This window comes from Strigops habroptila, chromosome 1 (genome assembly GCF_004027225.2).
Source record: "Strigops habroptila isolate Jane chromosome 1, bStrHab1.2.pri, whole genome shotgun sequence".
Classification (NCBI taxonomy): Eukaryota; Metazoa; Chordata; class Aves; order Psittaciformes; family Psittacidae; genus Strigops; species Strigops habroptila.
This window is the reverse complement of record NC_044277.2, coordinates 133,893,771-133,912,941: the sequence shown is the minus strand read 5'-3', so window position 1 is coordinate 133,912,941 and position 19,171 is coordinate 133,893,771. Positions and strand designations below refer to the sequence as shown.

The 19,171-nt window shown below is 41.0% G+C and overlaps 2 protein-coding genes across 8 annotated transcripts in view; one reads left to right on the top strand and one right to left on the bottom strand.

Annotated features, from left to right (window-relative positions):
• Positions 1-1,889: 1,889 nt before the first annotated feature.
• BTD (biotinidase) lies at positions 1,890-11,175 on the bottom strand. Of its 5 annotated transcripts, none has more exons than XM_030510368.1 (5): positions 10,732-11,175; positions 9,546-9,586; positions 7,475-7,709; positions 5,051-5,200; positions 1,890-3,372 (listed from the first exon to the last, which is right to left on the bottom strand). In XM_030510368.1, exons 3-5 carry the CDS (start codon positions 7,691-7,693, stop codon positions 2,188-2,190), a joined length of 1,554 nt encoding a protein of 517 aa, XP_030366228.1. In that variant the 5' UTR covers positions 7,694-7,709; positions 9,546-9,586; positions 10,732-11,175; the 3' UTR covers positions 1,890-2,187. The 5 variants fall into 5 exon arrangements, with proteins under 5 accessions (XP_030366228.1, XP_030366064.1, XP_030366316.1 ...); XM_030510204.1 differs by having other exon boundaries at positions 9,546-9,644; positions 10,732-10,805; XM_030510456.1 differs by lacking the exon at positions 10,732-11,175 and adding an exon at positions 10,384-10,729.
• HACL1 (2-hydroxyacyl-CoA lyase 1) overlaps positions 11,012-19,171 on the top strand; it is a 23,751-nt gene continuing 15,591 nt past the window's right edge. For 2 of the 3 annotated variants that reach the window (XR_003994797.1, XM_030509866.1), the window contains exons 1-4: positions 11,012-11,118; positions 12,144-12,248; positions 16,982-17,022; positions 18,209-18,289. Coding sequence is in view for 2 of the 3 variants with exons in the window: in XM_030509866.1 (XP_030365726.1) it covers positions 11,044-11,118; positions 12,144-12,248; positions 16,982-17,022; positions 18,209-18,289 (302 nt within the window). In the remaining variant the exon portion in view is untranslated. The remainder of the gene's footprint in view (positions 11,119-12,143; positions 12,249-16,981; positions 17,023-18,208; positions 18,290-19,171) is intronic. The other variant, XM_030509996.1, reaches the window with a different exon arrangement.

Sequence of the window (19,171 nt, the reverse complement as noted above, 5' to 3'; positions counted from 1 at the left end):
AAGGGAACAAGGTATGAGAACACGCTTTCAGGAAGGAGACAGAGCAACGTGCCCCATGCAAACGGTAAGGCCAGAAGGACTTGTTTTCTAATGGTTTTGACATATTCACAGTCAGAACAGCTCTGTGGAATACTCTGCAAGTATCTCACAGATACCTTTTTTTTCCTTAAACATAGAAAATACATGTAACACCATTTACTTGTTTAGCCTAATTCCTTGTAATACTGGTTTAGAACTAAATCCAAAACAGAAGTTAATGCAAGAGGATGCCTGTTTTTCAGCCTACAAAGTAGAGCGGGGAGGCTTGTCCTGAGAGCTAAAATTCTTCTTTCTTTTAGGCTTGGTTGTACGGTACTAGAACCAGAAGCACAAATAAGCACCACAAATGCTCTTCTGTTTTACTCAAATTCCTGCTCTGGAATTTGTACAGCATTTAGCAAGAACACTGCTAAGTGTGCCAAAGAATGAATGATTAATAACCCTAAGGTGGGACAGCTTACTTTTACATCAGCATGTTTATAACCAATGAGATATAGATATTCCACTTTCTGTATTTCTGTCCAATATGTGCCGCAGGACAAACAAACCTGTTGTGTTGCTGCATCAAAGCTGAGTGTGACTAGGTAATACAACTTGTAATATAACTTGCAGAAGGAAGGTTTGATAGAGCCCAAGATCATCAATATTTATACACTTACTTTGTGTAAATATTTCAGAAACCTTAAGGTAGAAATTCAGCAACTTCTTGGTTGTTTTGCTTTCTGAAGCCAGAAAGTGAGTTCATTCAATAATCTCAGGAGCTTACTGAGAACCTTCCAGTGAGCATACCTGTAGCTGCCACAAATGGTCTGAGTTTGAACACAGCTCGGAGCTGACTCAGATCACCCAAATGTAGACTCACAGCTCTGCTGTTAGTGCTCTGCTCCTCTCGGCTTAACTAACAGACTGAGCAACTGGAACATGGGGACTCACCAAAGGAATGGCTGCATTTATTCCATTAGTCAACAGCTATTATGCAGATGAGGTCATAACAGCCAATATGACCACACAAAATGAAAAAGTTTAAGAATCAAATTATCTTCTCTGAATTCTACCTCAAACTTATATCCTTTGAATATTCTCTTCCCAACTTCTTCACTGCAGTAGCACAGTTTGTCACTGCAGTATAACAGTTACAGCACTTGCTCTGGAAAGAACAGTGTGTTTTACTCATTTAGCAGCAGGATCCTGCCATCTGGCTCACAAAGTATTTATGTAAAAACCTTGCTGACCCACAATTCATTATGTGCTTTTCATAGCTCTTGTGGAATGCATTTATGAACAACATGTAAGACGTCTTAAAGTCAAAACAGTCTTGAAATGATGTCTCAAAACAGGGAAAGTTAAAAGTATTTAAACAGTACGTAACATAGTAGTTGATATTCACTGCTGATGTTTTCTTTAAACACAGTTCCTTGCACAGTAGGCTGGAAATTGTGTCTTAATGCAGTCTAGCTTTTCACAATCATTTGATATCCTCTTCCCTAGACTAGCTGTTCCGTAGATGTTCACAACTGTAACACCCAGTTCCTGTTAAAAGTCTATGATAAAACTGAGTTTCTAACAGGATTACAGACAACCGAGCGAGTGGCCAGTGCATGGCTGTGATTTCAGCTGTGAGTTTTTGACTCATCAGAAACAAACCTCAAATCACGGCACCCTACCCAAAAGTCAGACGCTCACCATATACAAGCTATATGTATGTATACAGATATATTTTCATGCACAGTGTTTCTGTCTCCATTCTCTTTTCTGTTTTTCTTCTCTTTGCAATGGCTTTCCATTCCATTCCTTTCCACGCTCCCAGCCAGGACCCCAGAAAACCGAAGGATTAAATTAAAAGAAACAAATTCTGTTGAAATGAGAAATGTTATTTTCCCAGTATAAAACATCTCGAAACATTACAACAAGCCTTTATCCTTGCAAGGCAGTTCTTTTACTTCTGGTAGGACTTAAGCTACCAAGGTATAGATGATACTTACAGCCTTTTAGGTTAAGTGCTTCACTTATTTCAAATGTGAAATCCAATCAGTAGTCATGTACAAACACACCTGAAGCTTTAGGAAGTACAGATGTTCAACAACCTACGTTAAGATATATGCTCTGAGCATACAGGCAGCTGTTTTCTGATTCAATCAAGTATCTGTGCTAGTCCTTTTCATACCATCGTCCATATAGAGCAGCTGTCAGTAGGCCAAAAGATGTTCTATTTTTGCTTATGAAATAGTGGTTGTTTTTCCAGCCCATGTGATCGGCAAAGTCCAAGGCAATACCAGATGTCAGCAGTAAAGGAAAGACATAACGGGTACTCATATTTCCCCATAGCTGGAAATCTATCAGAGCAGTGGCGTGTGTAACCTCCTCTCCACAAGTGCTGAAGTTGAGACCACCACACTTTACTAATGCACAGGCCTGGACATAGTATGTGCCATGCACTGTATGGAGCCCATCAAAAACTCCCAGAGCATATAATTCACCGGTTAAATCAGCTCTCTGATAATTTAAGTAACAACAAAGGGTATTGGCACAAACTTGGAGCTCTCCTTTTTCCCCCCATACAGGAACGAAAGTAAAGTTGTCATACATCATTTCTGAATAAAATACAGGGACTAACTGTTCATTTCCTTTTTCTGACACTCTGCTGGGGGTCTCTTCTTCCTCCCTAAAGCAAACTTGATCATCCAGTGAGGTGCCTATAAAAGTCTTGCATGAGTGATGCAAATTCTCTCTGACTCTTTCATTACTCTCCAAATTGGTTTCATGATCTGTGGTAATCACAGGAATTTCTGCTACTATGAGCTTGCCACCGTAACTTTCCATGTTGTGGTAGATGAACGATTTGGCTGGAGTGTATATGCCACTCCCTGTCATGCCCAAGGTTGGGTGGTGGATATTAGCTGCTAAAATATTGATGTTGAAAGCTGTCGCAAAAGCTTGTTGAAACTCTACAGCAGAAAGGAGTGGGAGCTGGTTCATCCAGGCAGTTGGATATACAACTTGTTTCAAATTGTATTGTCTGATGAGGTTCACTGCAGGCTCAAAAAAAAGTATATCAAAGCAAGTGAACATACCAAACTTGCCAGCAAAAGGGGTATCAAAGACTTTATAGTCAGGCTCTGGCGGGGTATCAAAAGCGTATTCAAAGTACAGATTGTATTTGCGGTATGTGGCTACCAGCATGCCGTCAGCATCGAACGCCACGTTGGTATTGAACTGGTATCTTCCATCAGAGGGACAGTAAGGATCTGTGTGCTCACAGGGCTGCTTAGTTCCTAAGTTTGCCACAAGGAATATTTTGTTCTTCAGTGCCATGCAGCTCAGACGCTGAAGAACCTGGAGAACAGCAGGGGGAAATGTAAGCACCTCAGAATGTGGAGGAGTAAGTTTTACTTAAGCAGCTGTGACTTATTTAACACTTTTCAAATTATTATTTTCAACTGGACTTGAACACATTTGACCATATCTGTAAAATTTAAAAGTTCTGATGATCTGGAACTGGTAACTTTCTAGACTGAAAAATATTTAAGATATTAATTTAAAAATAGCACTGACAAAAAAAAATCTGGGTTTTATATCCTGAGAATTAAGTAAATAAACCTCTCTATTTCAAGGGTATTAATTTTCAGAAACTTCTGACTGTTGCAGGATCACTAATGGTTTAAAACACCACAAGTCAACTGAAAGCTTTGACAAGGCAGTGTAACTCACCTGTGTGTCTGCCTTTAGAACAGCAAACATCTAATTATGATCATCAATGGGTTTCAGCTGACAGAGGAGAGATTTAGATTAGGCATTAGGAAAAAATTCTTCCCTGTGAGGGTGCTGAGGCGCTGGCACAGGTTGCCCAGAGAAGCTGTGGCTGCCCCATCCCTGGCAGTGCCCAAGGCCAGGTTGGATGGGGCTTGGAGCAACCTGGTCTAGCGGAAGGTGTCCCTGCCCGTGGCAGGGGGTTGGAACTAGATGATGTTTAAGGTCCCTTCCAACCCAAACCATTCTGTGATTCTATGATTCACTGATTTGCACCTGTAATGGCTTGTTCCTACAACTAGATATTTTTAATCTAAAATTAAAAAAAAGAAAAAAAGGATTTATAGCTACAACTTCAGAGAAATAGAGATGTAAATGGATAGACTTTGCATAGTTATAGAACAGAAATACAAAAAATTACAGACTACAGTATTCCTGGGATGTTTTTTCCACACCATAGGTTGTATGTACCAAAGACTGACAGCATTGCAATCTCCAAATAGGATCTGAATGGCAAACTCAGCTCTTGCTTGCTTGCTTGCTTGCCCATCATCATTGGTAGATAGGAAAGACTCACAGGGTGAAGTAGGTCACCATTTACAACCCTGATTAATGTCTGCACACAAATTCTGCTTAGTAGGCACCTGCATAATTACTTTCATTATATTGACTATTGTAATGTTAATAAGAATAGTTTGTATTACTAAACATGGTTATTTTCACTTCAGGTTGAGAACAGTCGATGCAAATACCAATTTTGTACCCTGCAGGTCACACCTGGTCTGTGCCAAGTTGTGACTTCTATTACATTATAGCAGGTCAAGTCCTGTTATTTGTGCTAATCGTTTCACACACAATCACTGAATCAGAATGTTCTGATGTCATCAGGTCATTACAACTGCATCATGGGAATGCATCAAAAGTGAAGATACAGCTATGTTGTTTTATATAGAACAATGCTGTTCCAAATTAAATCACACAATGTATCCTATTAGAGAATAATTACCATTTCATGGGTTGGGGAGGATGAGATGACAAATCCAGATGGTTCATAAACAAGCTAATCCTCTTGCATGTAACCCCTCCTCTGCTAAGAATGAAACCTGCATAAACTTGAGAGTCCATGAAAACAGAACCTGGTACTACAAGTTGTGGAACTTCTTGCTTACCTCCCTAAGCAAAACGACTACAGCCAGTTTCCTACTTGGAGCACAAATCTAGCATTCAGTAATTCCACCTCTGCAGATATCGTTCCTACATTTACCTCTGTGTCATTGAACAAATACGGCTCTCTGCACGGATTCCACTTCACAGACTGTGAATGCAGAGCGAAATCTAAGTAAGGATAAATGGAGCTTCTGGTGAAGTTGAAGCCATGGATTCCATCTTCAGGAAAAACAATGATCTGTGCCCCCTGCATGTAAAACAAAGACACGTTTTGTAGGCAAAGGAAAACCAACCTAGATACGAAAGGGAGAAAAGGAATCTCATGGGTAAAAAGAGTTAAAGAAAGTAAAGGACAACCCAAGTATGTTTTGACAAGACAGTAGTTTCAAAATATGTCTCTCTTGACTTCATAGTAGGTATAACTCTTTGTATGAAAAAAGCTTATTTAACCTGACATATACTTCTTACCTTGAAAATAACTTATTGGACATTACAGGCATGCAAATAAGAGCAGACTTCACTGAAATTCTTAACAAAAGTATTCTCCATTCATACGAGTCATGAAAATGGTATCATTCAGGTTGAAGACTAACCACGTTAAAATTTGCCTTAATTTTTTTTCAGAATTACGCTATTAGCAGATGAACTTTGTCAAAGGTGCTGTACCCGTGTCAAAGGTGCAGCATCATTTAATCTAGTCTATATACCTTGATTAGGTATATGGGGTTGGATAGAGTACCAGGAGTATTGATTTCAGAAACAGGTTGACTGTGGTTGGATGGAGCTTTGAGCAACCTGATTTAGCAGAAGATGGCCCTGCCCATGGCAGGGAGGTTGGAATGAGATGATCTTTAAAGCCTCTTCCAACCCAAACCATTTTATGATGCTACTGAGGGTATTGGTTGATGAGAAACTTAACATGACAAGGCAGCGTTCGCTCGCAGCCCAGAAAGCCAACTGTATCCTGGGCTGCACCAAAAGAAGCGTGACCAGCAGGTCGGAGCAGGTGATCCTGCCTCTCTACTCTTCTCTTGTGAGACCCCACTTGGAGCACTGTGAACAGTTCTGTGTCCTCAAAATACGAAGGACGTGGAGCTGTTGGAGCAAGTCCAGAGGAGGGCCTCCTGGAACGCCTCCTGTATGAAGACAGGCTGAGCAAGTTGGGGCTGTTCAGCCTGGAGAAGAGAAGGCTGCGTGGAGACCTCACAGCAGCCTTCCAGTATCAGAAGGGGGCCTACAAGGATGCTGGGGAAGGACTCTTCCTTAGGGACTGTAGAGATAGGACAAGGGGTGATGGGTTTAAACTTTAGCAGGGGAAGTTTAGGTTAGATATAAGAAAGAAGTTCTTTACAGTGAGGGTGCTGAGGCACTGGAACAGGTTGCCCAAGGAAGTTGTGAATGTTCCATCCCTGGCAGTGTTCAAGGCCAGCTTGGATGGAGTCTTGGGTTACATGGTTTAGTGCAAGGTGTCCCTGCCCATGGCAGGAGGGTTGGAACTAGATGATCTTAAGGTCCTTTCCAACCCAAACCAGTCTATGATTCATTCTATGATTCTAGTAGAAATGTAGCCATGCCAGAGCTAGGCTGGCTCAACCTGAAGTTCAGGGAGATCTGAAATGAACAATTCAGTGGGGTGAATTCCTCTTAAATCAGACACAGCATCAGACACTCAAATTCCTGTGACTTTTCAAAAGTCTGACCAAATGTGCTACTATGCTACGGCTTTGGGATAATTTATGTGTCCTGGATGCCATACTGCATAAAAATAGCTGTTATGCTTCTGGACTGTCAGATGTGTCACCTGAACATCTTAAAAAAAAAAGTAATTAATGTTTTCAAACTGTATAAGAATGGTAATTCTTCTGTTCCAGAACAACAGTTGTGTGAAACTTGCAAGTCAATTCTTCTCTGTGTCCTCTGACTATAACCAGCTTTGGATTTTCTTGGGGAGGCAAGGAAAGGAAGCTGCACATCAGAACAGCCAGAAATACTAGTGTCTCTCCTCTAAATGTATTTAGACTGAGAACCATTCCATGGAGGGTAGGAGAAAGGAATAGAAAAGTTTACTTCCACAAAGTTGTTAATGGTGGAACATTCATATCCAAAGCATCTAACTTCTTTAGTTTTTAGAAACATTCAGGAATTTCCATTGAGAGCACTGGAATAAAATCAAACCCAAAGACAGCTGCCTGTAAGACAATCTTTCAATAAAAACATTCTATTTAAGAAAACAGAAAGGAGCTGGGTATTCAGACCAAAATAGAAAATTAATTCCCCTATACTAAATAACTATAGGCGTGTTTTTCCAAGCTTGGAATAACTCAAGCCAGGCAAGCTGCTAATTGGCCTGATTTTTTTCAGAGCTGCTGGCAGGTCAGAATGTCTGAAAAACCAGATCATAGTTATGTATGTAAATATGGCTTTAGTTGCCTGGGAACACAAATGTGAAAGATTATCCTCAAACAGCACTTACTCTACATAAACATAGGACACACGCAACTGCTACTAAGCTGTGGCATACCTGTCTTGCAGCAGCCACTGCTTGCTGTTCATAGATGTCTAGGTTCCTGCCCATGAGCTGCAGCGCAGACTGTCGATCAACTAGGGCTGTCGGGTTAGGACTCAGTATGGACTCATGTTCGTACACAGCAGCAATATAATGCCCCTCCCTCTTAACTCTTCCTGAGACAACTTGATAGCAAAAAAAGCAGAGGGACAGCTTCCAGCACAGAGCCACCATGGTGTACGCCAGAAATCTAGAGGGAAAAAAAAATAAACAGGTGGGGTGGAGAGAGCTTGATCAACAAATCATGCCAGGAATTAAAATTTACTATTAAATATGGACTGTAACCAAGACTCTCAGCAGCATTTGAACTGAGCATGTTGTTTTTAAATTCCTGAGTGATCACATGCATATTGTTTCTAAACCTTAAATCTAACTGCGTTGGTGCTTTAAATAACTGTGCCCTGTTTAAAAGCATTTTCACCAAAGTGTCGATATATACATGCCTTCGAGGGTAAATTTAAAGTTACCTGGAGCACAATAAAAACAGAATAAAGCCTTGGCATCTCTGTCAACATAAATTAAAGTTACTCAATTTATATGAACAGTTTTGGAAGTGATGTACAATAAGCTACCCTTGCTCTTCTGCATTTGGAGGAAAACACTTTGTACTTATGGGGCGGTGATATCAAGAATAGAGGATCCTACTTTGTCCTATGTAGCTTAGCTCTGCAAATGAAATACCAAAGTACATGTTAAGATATAAAGCAGCAGCAGGGGGAGGAAGAGGAGAGGAGAGGCAGAAAGCCTCTCATAGTTAAGGAAGCCACTTAAAATAAACAGTGTTGCACTCCACTGACAAAACTCCTTTCTATTTCTGCCATCCTTTCAGAGCCAAAACACCTATTTAGGATAGGAATGGGTTCTAGTCAGCTGTTCCTCAATGAAGTTGTCAACTAAGATGTAATTAGAATTCATCATTACTAGTGATGGAAAAAGTTGGTGAGTTTCAGATCACAGGATGGAATCGCTATGTGTTACAAAATTAGCCTTTTGGCCTTCTAAGCTGAAAACACCAACATAAAAAATTAGCAGTTAATGGGCTTCTACAAAATCTGTTTTACAGATGTGCTTGAAGAATTACTTTTTTTTTTTCCCCATCATGGCTTATTTTCTGGTGGTCTGAAACTCTCAGAGTACTAACCTGAATCCCTTCCTTGTTTAGATGCACAGCAGGTTTGGCACTGAACATCCAAATACACAATCCCATCTGGCAGAATCTGGGCCAAATAAAATAATTCCTCTGCGTCCTTACCCTTGGTAGCGACTACCGCTAGTACCACAGATGGCGTCTGAGCACTTACATGAGTGCTCCCTACTGCCTTTCCCTTAGATGACAGCTTAAACAACAGAACTCCTCTATCTAATGGATTGCTTCTAACAAGGAGAGCCGTGACAAGCCCAAAGGTGAGCTTGGAGACAGTAACCTTTCCAGCCAAAATCAGGATATCATCAGGGTTTCCTCAACCCTATAGGCTGTTGAGGCTCCAAGGAAGTCTCAGCCCCATTCTGGTGGTGGTTTTTGTTTGTTTTTGTAATGCAAAATGCTACACTAATAAATCCTTTTGTCGAAGAGAAGTTTATTTGCTTTGGGTCTACAGAGCTGTCACCTCACCTGAGCTGCGACTTTAAAAGAAATTTTCATGAACTGAAATGCTTCAGAATTTCATCTTTTTCTGTCCCTTTCTTGTGACTTATGTAGTCTTTTGCCTGGCAGACATGTTTCAGTAGAATCATTTCACCCAAATATGAGTATTTCAACGCAGTATTACTGTCAGGCAGTCACAGTATTCTAGTTACAGTTCTATACAAAAGGTAGAAAGAGTGGTGTTTAAGTTTGGATATCAAGGAGACAACTTCCCCAGTCCCCGTGCAGACTGTTTTCCTATTCAGTTTTCCAGAACCAACTAATCACAGTACATTGTGAAGCAAAGCATTCATTCATTCACTTTTCAACAACTCTGGAAACTTACAAGTTTGTCAACTCTCACCATATACAGATGTATACACAGAGAAAAACAATACATACCCTGCTTCTTAGCACTTTTATACTCGCAAGAATCCAACAGACTGAAAAACAGAAGTAGCACATTAGTCTGGGTCCTCCCAAGTGATTAACAGCAAATGCCTGTTAAGATATAGTAACATAAACAATAAGAATTATTAGTAGAAAAATAAAATTGCTATGAAAAAATAGTTAAGTCTTTTTTGGTTTTGAGTAATATCCATGATGTTGTTGCCATTCTAATATGTTGAATAAAACAATGTCCCCTACATATATGTATTTTTGTATAGAGTTTTTTAGGAAGTTTGGGGAGGGTTTCTGCAAAGCAATTGTAGCTCAATATAAAGAGGTACCTTGCATTTCCTTTTCTGAAAAATGCTTATTCTGTGTGCAATGCATTATGTAACTGTGCTCTAATTTCCTGGCTTTTATCCAGAGCGCAATCTATTTTTAAAGAATGTTGCCCATTCAAATCTAATGTTTTACAATAAGTTTTATACGTTTCACAGGGTTCCTGGCATATACCTTGTCTCATGATTAAAAGATCTATGTTAACTAACTTAACGAGTGAGGAGAACTGAATGCTGCCATTATTAGCGGTTCAGCCTGCACAACTCCAGATGGCAGCACAACCAGTCAGAAGGTGGGGCACAACGTTCTGAACTGTGTCACTTCTCAGACACCTGCACTTGGCATGGCGAAGACGGCCAGAGCCAGGTAAAATGCCGTCCTTCATATAGGATGTGAGCAACTGGTCTAGTGTAAGGTGTCCCTGCCCACGGCAGAGGGGTTGGAACTCGCTGATCTTTAAGGTCCCTTCCAACCCAAACCACTGTACGATGATTTTGGAGAAGCATCTCACACTATGCTCCCGTTTCTCCTCACGAACGCTGGCAGCAGGTATCTTCATCTGAAACAGCCTGCACTTCGCCCCGCCCTGTGTCAGCAACCTCCGACCAGCTCCAGAGCGCAGTCGGGTCACGCTGCAGAGGCGGCTGCCTTACTTACAAACGCGGTTTGCCCTGCGGCTCCCACAGGCCTCCGAGGTCGAGCGGCCGCACGCCAGGCGCGGCCCTACGGGAGCCTGCTCAGCGAACCCGGCCACCCGCTCCCGTTCCCCCCCCCCGTTTGAGGCTGATCGCTCGGCGAGGCGCGAGCCCGCACGATCCCGATCCCGACTCCGATCCCGGCCCCGACCCCTCAGAATCACCGTTTAAACGGCCGCGTCACCAGCCTCGCGCCGCGCCGCTCCCGCCCCCTGGCGGCTGCTCCGCGCTCCCGGGTGCCCGCAGCGGCGTGGGGCGGCGCCCACCTCCCGGCCTCTGATTGGGTGCCCGCTCCAGCCATCGCCAGAGGTGTATATCCGCGTCCTCCTGGACCCGCCCCCTTCGCTGTCTCATTGGCAGGGCCCGCCCCCTCCGCTGTCTCATTGGTCGGGCGGGGTGCCAGTCAACGGCACCCGACCTTCGGCCGGGGGTCCCGGCGCTCCGCCCGGTGGGCGCTGGGGAGGCGCGCAGCCGGCATGGCTTCCGGGAGTGCCGCGCAGGAGGAGGAGGTCAGCGGCGCCCAGCTCATCGCCGAGTCCCTCAAGGCTCAAGTAAGAGGGCAGGGGGAGACCGGCAAGCAGGATCTCTACGGCGAGCTGGCAGGGACAGCTCCCGCCGGTGCCCGCGGGGCTGGGGGCAGGCGAATGTGCGCGGCCGGAGTCGCCCTCGGCGCCGCCGCCGCCGCCTTTCTCCCGGGGCGGATGGAGCGGGTGGGCAGCGCTTGCGCGAAGAGGAGGGAGGTCCCGCCGCAGAGCCCGGTGATCGGGCCCCGCCTGGCCCGGCCCCGCCGCGTCCCTGTGCCGCCGTGGGCAGCCGTGAGGCGGCGACGCCGCGCGGCTTTCCCCAGCCCTCGCGTAGCTTTGGCTTCTCCCGAGCTTGTCCCCTCCCGAGCTCAAGATCCCCGTTAGCATCGAGCAAAGCCGACCGCCCTGTTCCTGTGGCAGCTTTATGCGCCTCCTGATCCACCTTTACGGTTATCAAAACTCTCTCTTGTCTCTCAACTTGGGATGGCGCTGAACTGATACTGGCCTCCATAAAAGGCTTTTTGTTTGGCCTGTTACACACGAAAAGGTAGTTCAGTTGTAACAAAAATAAGCGTAGTCTTTTCTTTGTAAGTTTCTTTGGGCATGGTGCTGCAGTTTTTTCCTGGGGCCTTTTTGTTGTTGATTTTCTGTGAAAGTATGAAAACATGAAACGCAACAAGGAATTTCCAGAGGACGTGAGGCTTGCATAGTAAGAAGCAGGAAAATGGTGTAGCAGAGACATCCCAAGTAAGAAGTGGTCAGTAAAAAGTACAAAGCATGCATATATTGAGGAGCTGGGCTGAACTGTTGTTCCACTGCTCGTAGGCCACCAAAATCCAGTGCTTTCACAACTGCACAGGACTGAGCTGCAAACATAAGCTGGCATCGTGTATGTTCCCACAGTGGCCTGTGAACTTATGTGAGAATATATATCTGTTGTTACAATTTATTTTTAGACTGCTCGTCTAGTTAGTATGATTGTGTTTGGTATGTGCTTATTAAAGCTATCTTTTGGAAACAGTTCTGATTTCTTTTAACATTTTTCTTTTTAGAATGTTGAATACATGTTTGGCATTGTTGGTATTCCAGTCACCGAAATCGCAATTGCAGCCCAAGCGGTCGGAATAAAATATGTAGGAATGAGAAATGAACAAGCTGTAAGTATAGAACTATAGTAGGAACAATCCTTTAACTACTTTACAATGGAATGAAATCCAGTTTACATTTTCTTACATCAAGAATGTGGTCTCTGAACGTTTCTTTAAAAGAACCTGTAGAGAAGCAGTTACTGTCATTCTGGAACGTATTGGTGCATTCTTTGCCCTTCTTGTGATAATCTTTTTTTCCCCTTAACTGAGTTTTAAAAGGTCCCCGAACAGCAAACCATAGAAAGTTGTAATGTTTCTGAATACTCAAAATCAAGCATGATCATATCCTTAGACTCTCTTAATTATATATGTATATCAACTTCATTGTCTAGGTATCCAAAATTTGACTGAACCTCATTAGCATGTTGATGTTATACCAGTACTTCTGGATTTGTTTGGTTTTCCCCAATAGTAGCACTTTAAGCATTCAGTAGTTTCTTACGTGGTCTGAGGGTGAACATAAGAACCTTGGGTTTATACCTCACTTTCAAGGATTGCTACGCAAGCTGGTTAGGTAGTTGCTAGCTCTTGGACTGCTAGCAAATGGACCATCAGCTTTCCATGCTCTGATGCCCACAGATAAATAAATTGTTTGATTATTATCTTATCAGGAGATTTTTCTTGTGTTTTAACTTGTTTATGGGTTCTGTCTCTCCGTGAACATCATTAATTAGAATTTTACTAGGAACTCCTTGTAATATTCTGGACCTGCACAGTATTCAGCAGTGTTCTCTTTTCGTTTTTCACCACATAGTTCATAGCCTTCATGGATTTTCCCAGGCACAACAAAGTATTATAATAGTAGTTCTTCTAAATCAGGTGGTCAAAAGCTGTATGTTTTTGCTGTCTAATCCTTACATCCTTATATTGAAATACGAGAATTTATAAAGGAGTGCTTGTCTTTATGTGGAAAAATCTGTAACACATGAGAGAGGCAAACATACACAAATATATTTAAAATGTGTATTTGATTCCTTTGAAGGACTGGGAATTCAACACAGTCTTTTTATTCCTGTAGGCCATTTAGCAAGGCTCTGAGTTTTAGCTTTTATTATTAACATGATTAAAACTAATTTCCTCATGTGTCTGTAATTAACAGAGAAGACTGTTTTGCAGTGCCAAATGACATGCTGTCCTAGTTATCACTCTTTACTTGACTCTCTTCTGCTGGAGTGCAGAAGACAGAAAACATTCTACTGGTTAAATGGTGAAATACTTTTGCTTAGGGGAGTAACAATAACGTGAAGACTTGGTTTAATGTCAGAATGTCAGAAGGTCTCTTGGGCACTGGAAAAGGATGAACAAAGATGTATCTTGGAGTGGGTTTGGTTTTGTTCTTTGTCCTCAGTGAAGACAGAGTAATTACTTGGCAGAGGAGAGGAAAAAAGGTTATACACAGTATATTCAAGATACACTAAATATTTGCATGTCATAGCTTTAATTGTCTAAGTTTATTAGTTGTGTGGTCTGGCTATGGAGGATGTGTATACAGCTGCTTCCTTTATTTGTAAAGGCAGCTGTATATGATCTGAGGGGTTGAGTTTCTGCCTCATTTCTGGGCCAGATGTAGCAGAAGCTCATAAAACTGCAGAATAAGCTGTTTGACTAGAAAGACCAGGTTAAAGCATGAAGTTAAAAGCTAGGTAGTACTACCAATATCCATTAGCTTGTCTCCTGCGTCTATAATATAAGTTTTCTAGAAGCAGTTTAACCCATGTCCTCTATGCCCCTTGGACACTGAATAGTTAGTTATATTGCAGTTTGATGGGACATGTGTTGTGTATCTGTCCTTGGGTAGTTAGAGGTTGCTGTGATTGTTTAGAAGACTGATAACCCAGGTCAGTTTTAAACTTCAGGAAAAACCATTATTGTTATGATTGTTATTCATTAACAACACACTTTGCTAATGTCTAGTTCTTAATCTTTCATAATAATTATCAGTACATATTCAAAACAATCTCTTGATAATCGTATCATAAGTTAGTCATGAGTATACAATATGCTGGAGCTGGTGCAGCGTGGTTAGTGCTGATGGTGCTAGCTGTCAAGGGGATTAGGCTTGAGGACCCTTCAGTAAGGGCAGCTGAAGACAAAGTGGGCATTTTTTTCTCCACTCCTTAGATTCAAGATTTCTTCTTATACAATGTTTTGGTCTCTGAACAGATCTTACCCCTTGTCCTCTGTGCCTGGACTATGGACTGTGCCATGCTGGATGGTGCTTTCCCAGGCCGAGACAGGTGCCTTATCCTGCTGCACATCTGTTGGGGTTTTTTTGTTCTGTTTTGTTTTTATCTTTTGCTTAGCCATTGCCATTTTACTTAAAGCAAAACCCATGTTTTCCCAGGTCTCAAAGTGGTACTTTTTCAGTGACCAGTAATTGGCCTTTTAAATTCTTAAAAGCAAGAATTTATTATTCTAAAGCAAATTCTTTATTATTCTGAAATTGCTGCTTTCAATCTGTGACCTGATTTTCCAGACCCGCTCTGAAGTGGTATGTGGTACCAGAAGACACCATGTGTTGAGCTCAGGTTTATACAGCAGATTCTTGTAGTAAATTGATCCCAAGCCCTATAGGCCAGTCCCGGAACATTGAGCATTATGTACAATTAACATAGGGGCTTCAGAACTGCTCCTGTGCATGGTTGTACCGTTTCAACTGGGCCACTGGGTACAAAAATGCTTAAGCATTGTTTACTTGTATTAGTTTGTTTATGTTTGAGTTGAAATCAGACTAATTAAACCCTTCTTAGTGTACTTCTAGTTATATGGGAGGAAGAGGCCTCTGCTTTAGCTACAGTTCAAATCCAGCACTCATGGATGGTTGCAGACTTTGAGTTTAGTGCCTGCGTCTAGGCTTCCTATATTTCTTCCTAATGTGGATTGTGGTTTTGGTAGGAAATCTCATTTTATATGCCTGCGCCTTCTTGCCTCTCTGAGGAACATCAGGATCTGGTTTAAGCTCATAAACTGTGTTGTGACCTTAACAGATAGAGTGCCATCACTCACATTTTAGTGGTGAGGGTGCAAGGTTCATCAGTAAAGTGTTTTTTTGTCCATACTGTTCACACACGCACAAAAAAAGTGTTTTAAGCATACCTTAAATTATTTACAGTCTCTTCTCCTCTAAATACAGATAGCTCTAGTTATGTTGCTTCCTTGCAGAGTGAAGCAGTAAAAGCTTTAATGGCAATGACTGTATGTGAACCCAAATTCTATGTACTACTTTATTTTGCCACTCAATTCTAAAACATGATTGGTTTAGATTCGCCATGGAGATGAAACACCATGCTTTGAGCTCCATTAACAAGATTTTTTAGTAACACCTACTCCAAATATTTCTGAATTTTTGCACACAGATATGTCATCAAATTGTTATCTAATTCTTGAACTTTACTGGCATTTTTCCTCTTCATGTCAGGCATATGAAAAGCAGAAAGAGATTTTTATTGCCAATGTACTTTTTTTTGTCAACAATTCCTTATCTTAATGCTGCAAAGAAACTGAGGGTTTCTTCTCATTCCTCTCCATGCTTTTGCGCGCACACAGTTGGTCTGTATCTGTGGGAGCATGAAGATGTTAAAGACAGTTTCTCCTTCCATGCAAAAGCTTATAAGACATCTGTGTTTCACTCATTTAAGCTGAGATTTCTAGCATGCTGTGTTATCTAGAATTCTTCTTAGGTTTGAGGAAAATATTTAGTAGCTTTGTAAACTTTTAGGAGGAGTTTGTTACGTATTCATCTTAGCACAATAGTTCTCAAAACTAAAACACAAAATCTCAACTCTATTTAAAAATAGGCAGGCTCCAAGGCCAGGAGCTTACTAAAAAAAAAAAAAAAGGGAGAAAAATAAATTATAAAATGAGGGGTTTTTTCATTAAGTGTTAGAACTTGCTGAATTCAAGACAAAAGCATGAGAATATGAAGGAGTTGGCAGTGTCACAGGTGTGAATCCTTTGGAGTTCGTGGGTCACCTGTAAGCTTCCTTTGTACTTGATCACATATTGTCTTGTTACCAGGTGAAATTTATATCTGACTGCTTAATACTAGATAAATATGCTACAGGAATGGTATGAAAACATACGCTGTAATAATACTCATTATAAGCTATGATAACATGAGTTGTAGGCATAACTTCTATGAAAATTACTCAAAATGCAGTTTTTCTTTAAAATATCAAAGTAGCTAAAGCTAAGCGTGGTACTAGAAATGGAGTGAGAAGTACTTCAGCAGCTCAGCTTGTAAAAGATAATCCCTAATTTTCTAATTAGTCTCTCCAGTGTGTGATTTCAAGCTTTTTGTTAATTTCTGAAATACAGTGAGTCATTCCAGTGATGGCTGGATTTCTGTTTGTTGCTTTGTCTTGCAAGTCCCTCTTCTGTGTTAGTCCAGAAGGCAGAAGTTTCTTACATTGTTGTATTCATTTCGCTTCCCTGGTTTTAGGGGTTTTCTTTTATATGTGGGTTTGGGGTTTTTTTTGAATCCCAAATATTCCTGATGTAATGTCCTGGAAAAACAGGAGTCTGCAATGTAGAGAGCAGTCTTGGCATTTTGCACATAAACCCTCATGAACACACCTTATAATGGGGAAGGGTGAAGGGGTGCTTTTACTTACATTTAAGCTCTGATGATCAGGTAAAATCTGTATCTGCTTATTTTCAGTATTTGTTGAAAGTTATGTACAAGATATCATGAAATGTATAAATAATAATAATTGTCTAATTAACTCCAATATTTTCAATAGGCCTGTTATGCTGCATCTGCTGTTGGATATTTGACTGGCAGGTATGTTCCATATTTATTAATATTTATAGTAATATATTTTATAATAACTGTGTTAGACTCAACAGAAGCTAGGAACGTTTTTGTGGTTTGGAGCTGGGTGTTTTCAGTGTGTGGAGATGTAGGGCAGTTAAAATGGAACATGAATTTTAGAATAACTGTCAATAATACTTATCAATATTTCTGTTGCTATGATTCAGGACAGAAGCAAGGAGGTGCTTAAGCTCCTATAATATTGTCCACTTTATGACTTTCTTCCCTCTATGGCCCCTTTAATATCTGAAGAGTAGCTTAACACCATTGCTGTGAGGGGCAGAAATCATGCCACAGTTGCTTGTTGCAACTTGGTGGACCTGCTATACGTCAATCTCATCATCTGGGCTTATTGTTCAACAAATACCTTATCAATACAGAGACTGACTGTAGACCTTCCAGTCTCCCAGACAAAGCACTGGCTTTTCCTCTTTTACTGCATTTTGTTCTTAAGGTCTTTGTGAAGCATTCTGTGACCTATGAGATGTGCTTCTTGGGTATCCATTGTATCCTTTTTCTGAAGTAAACATCTGGTGTCTGCTTGCTTACGAATGCAGACCTGATCATGCAGATGCCCATTCCTTATTGTATCTGCAAGCATGACACCTGTTATATGCAGTTTTGTAGTTTTTCATCCTTTGAATAATCCTCTTGAATTAAGCTGGGGGGTTTGGGGTGTGGATTTTTTTCTGATATGTAAAGAGTCTGTAAAGCTACTGAAGAAAAAGAAATCATTCTTAACTACTGAGCATTTCTCATTACCTTATGGAATATGAAGTGCTTCTGCCTGAAATTAAACTGTAATAAAACTTGTGTCGAATTGGAAGCATTTCTTCTTTTGTGAGCTTTCTTCATTGACATCTAGTGCTGAAGTGGAGTTGAAAAAACTGCAAATATAAGTGTTCCATAAATTCCATATAAATGTGATAAAAGAAGTAAGGAGCTGTGTTATAAGCCTGCGTATGTTGCAGACCTCTACATGGTAGCACGTAACAACTGTTCACTTGCTCTTTCAATTGGATTGATACAGCTGAATGATTTCTGATTCCCATGTCTTTAGTCCTTCATACAAATCCCTTGCATTCATGCACGTTGATGACATGATTAATATTTTATATTTCAGCTTCTTTTTTTTTTTTTTTTCCTCTTTCTCTAGACCGGGAGTATGTCTCGTAGTGTCTGGTCCAGGCTTTTTACATGCCCTTGGTGGGATGGCAAACGCAACCGTGAACTGCTGGTAATTTAACTATGTTTTCCCTTTAAAAGTCTAATAATTGTTTGCTGTTACTTATTGCAGATGTTGAGCTCCACAGTATTTAGGATAAGACTTCTATTTCTTTCATGTGGGTAACGAGAAGGAAATTCCTCATTTACCAACCCTGAAAGTCATTTAGTTCCATGTTTTATATTCTCATGGATAAATTCTTTTTGTCCTACCCCACTGTGCCTATATTGGGAAATCTATCAGTATCTGATTGTATGGTTGCATTTGAAAATGAAGGTGATATTCAGCCTCTAATGCTTTATTGATGATGAAGACTTTTAGAATTTTTTCCTAAATTTAAATACACATCACTGTTGAATTACTCTTCCATACGTGAACAAATTGACAACTGCATTGTTAAAACCCTTATTTGCTCTCCCCACAGATATTTAGAGCAATCATTAAATATTGAATTAAATGATGTACAGAGTGATAGTATTTACTCCCATAAGCCTTCACTAGCAATTTTAGCTGGTCTGCTACTGAAAACTGCCCAGAAAGCTGTATGAGGTATTTTGGGTAGAAGCTCTGGTAATACCAAGCACATCTAATGGGGGGTATTAGATGAGCAGTGGCTGATTGACAAGAGAAGCTTTATAATGGAATGGTAACAAATCAGGTCTCTGACACTGAAAAAAAGACCACTAGTGCTCAAATGCTTTTCAAAAAAAAAAAAAAAAAATGACCGAAGTTTTGTTGTCCCTATGTGACCTTAGATAAAAAAAAATCATATGAAAACCTTGCTTTTGAACAGTCATGGATCTGGTTATAAGCAAGAAGCATTCATGGCACTTGCTTATGGATTTGCAGGATTTGTTTCTGTTTTCTCACACTTACCTTTGTCTGAGAACAGGT